General features: G+C 38.9%; 1 protein-coding gene across 4 annotated transcripts in view; it reads left to right on the plus strand.

Moving 5' to 3' along the window:
- TRIM2 (tripartite motif containing 2) overlaps positions 1–1,023 on the plus strand; it is a 77,382-nt gene that overhangs the window by 71,292 nt on the left and 5,067 nt on the right. For all 4 annotated transcript variants that reach the window (XM_009283313.1, XM_009283311.2, XM_019473152.1 and 1 more), the window contains one exon: positions 118–258. In XM_009283313.1, coding sequence (XP_009281588.1) covers positions 118–258 — 141 coding nt within the window. The remainder of the gene's footprint in view (positions 1–117; positions 259–1,023) is intronic.

The raw sequence follows: 1,023 nt of genomic DNA on the forward strand, positions 1-1,023 counted from the left end.
GGGGCATGTTCCTGGGAGCTCTTCAATTCCCAGTTTTGTTAACAGATGAACTGGTAGTAGTAGATGATTAATATTTGATACGATGCCATATTCAGGTTTTTGTTTTAACCCATACAGGTATTTAACCAGGAGGGAGAATTCATACTGAAGTTTGGATCAAATGGAGAAGGAAACGGGCAATTTAATGCACCAACTGGAGTAGCTGTAGATTCTAATGGAAATATTATCGTAGCAGATTGGGGAAACAGCCGAATACAGGTAGAGATTTGTGTATTTCAAAGGTGCTCGATTAGGAAAACTAATGGATTGATAACTTTGGCCACTGAAGTCGTCAGACTTCCCGAGAAACAGGATAGCAGCGTTAGAAGTGATGTGGTTTCTAACACAGCCTTTTATATGCCTCATTGCTGGTCTGTCCACTTTTAGAAGCGGTGGTGTCAGACCGTGGACTTTCCAGGGTGACTGCTAGCAACTCTGATGGTTACTGTGACCAAGGCTCTTGTCTCCAAGTAGTTCCCCAAAAGCTATTTGATGACTTAGGAGACTTACAAGCATTGCTGAGATGATAGTAATTTCTAATTACCATAACAGAAGATTGGAGACATGGTGGAAGATATGAAAAAGCAAATGATCTGTATAGACCCTGAGGCAAATGGAGCAGATTTTTATCACTTTTTTTAAATGTTGAGAAAATATTCTGCTTTTATGTTATGAGAGTTGCACTCTTTTTATCTTTCAAGTGCTAATCACAGTCGTCTTATTTGCCAAAGAATATCTAATAAATAACTACATGTATGTATTATTTTCACTGAATATAAAAATGAGGGAGCTGCTTATGAGTTGTTCCCAGGAAGCACTGTCAACAGTGTAAACAAATTCCTGGTTTTCTCTGTGTGGGAACCTAAGAGTCATGCTAGCCACAATCGTAATATTTGTTAGGAAAACAAGGTGTTGGTTGAGTTCCTGATTGAGTTCGATTTATTGTAGTTGGCTATTTTTAGAACAAGGAACAGCCGAGGTGCT

This window comes from Aptenodytes forsteri, unplaced genomic scaffold (assembly GCF_000699145.1).
Source record: "Aptenodytes forsteri isolate BGI_AS27 unplaced genomic scaffold, ASM69914v1 Scaffold6, whole genome shotgun sequence".
Lineage (NCBI taxonomy): Eukaryota > Metazoa > Chordata > Aves > Sphenisciformes > Spheniscidae > Aptenodytes > Aptenodytes forsteri.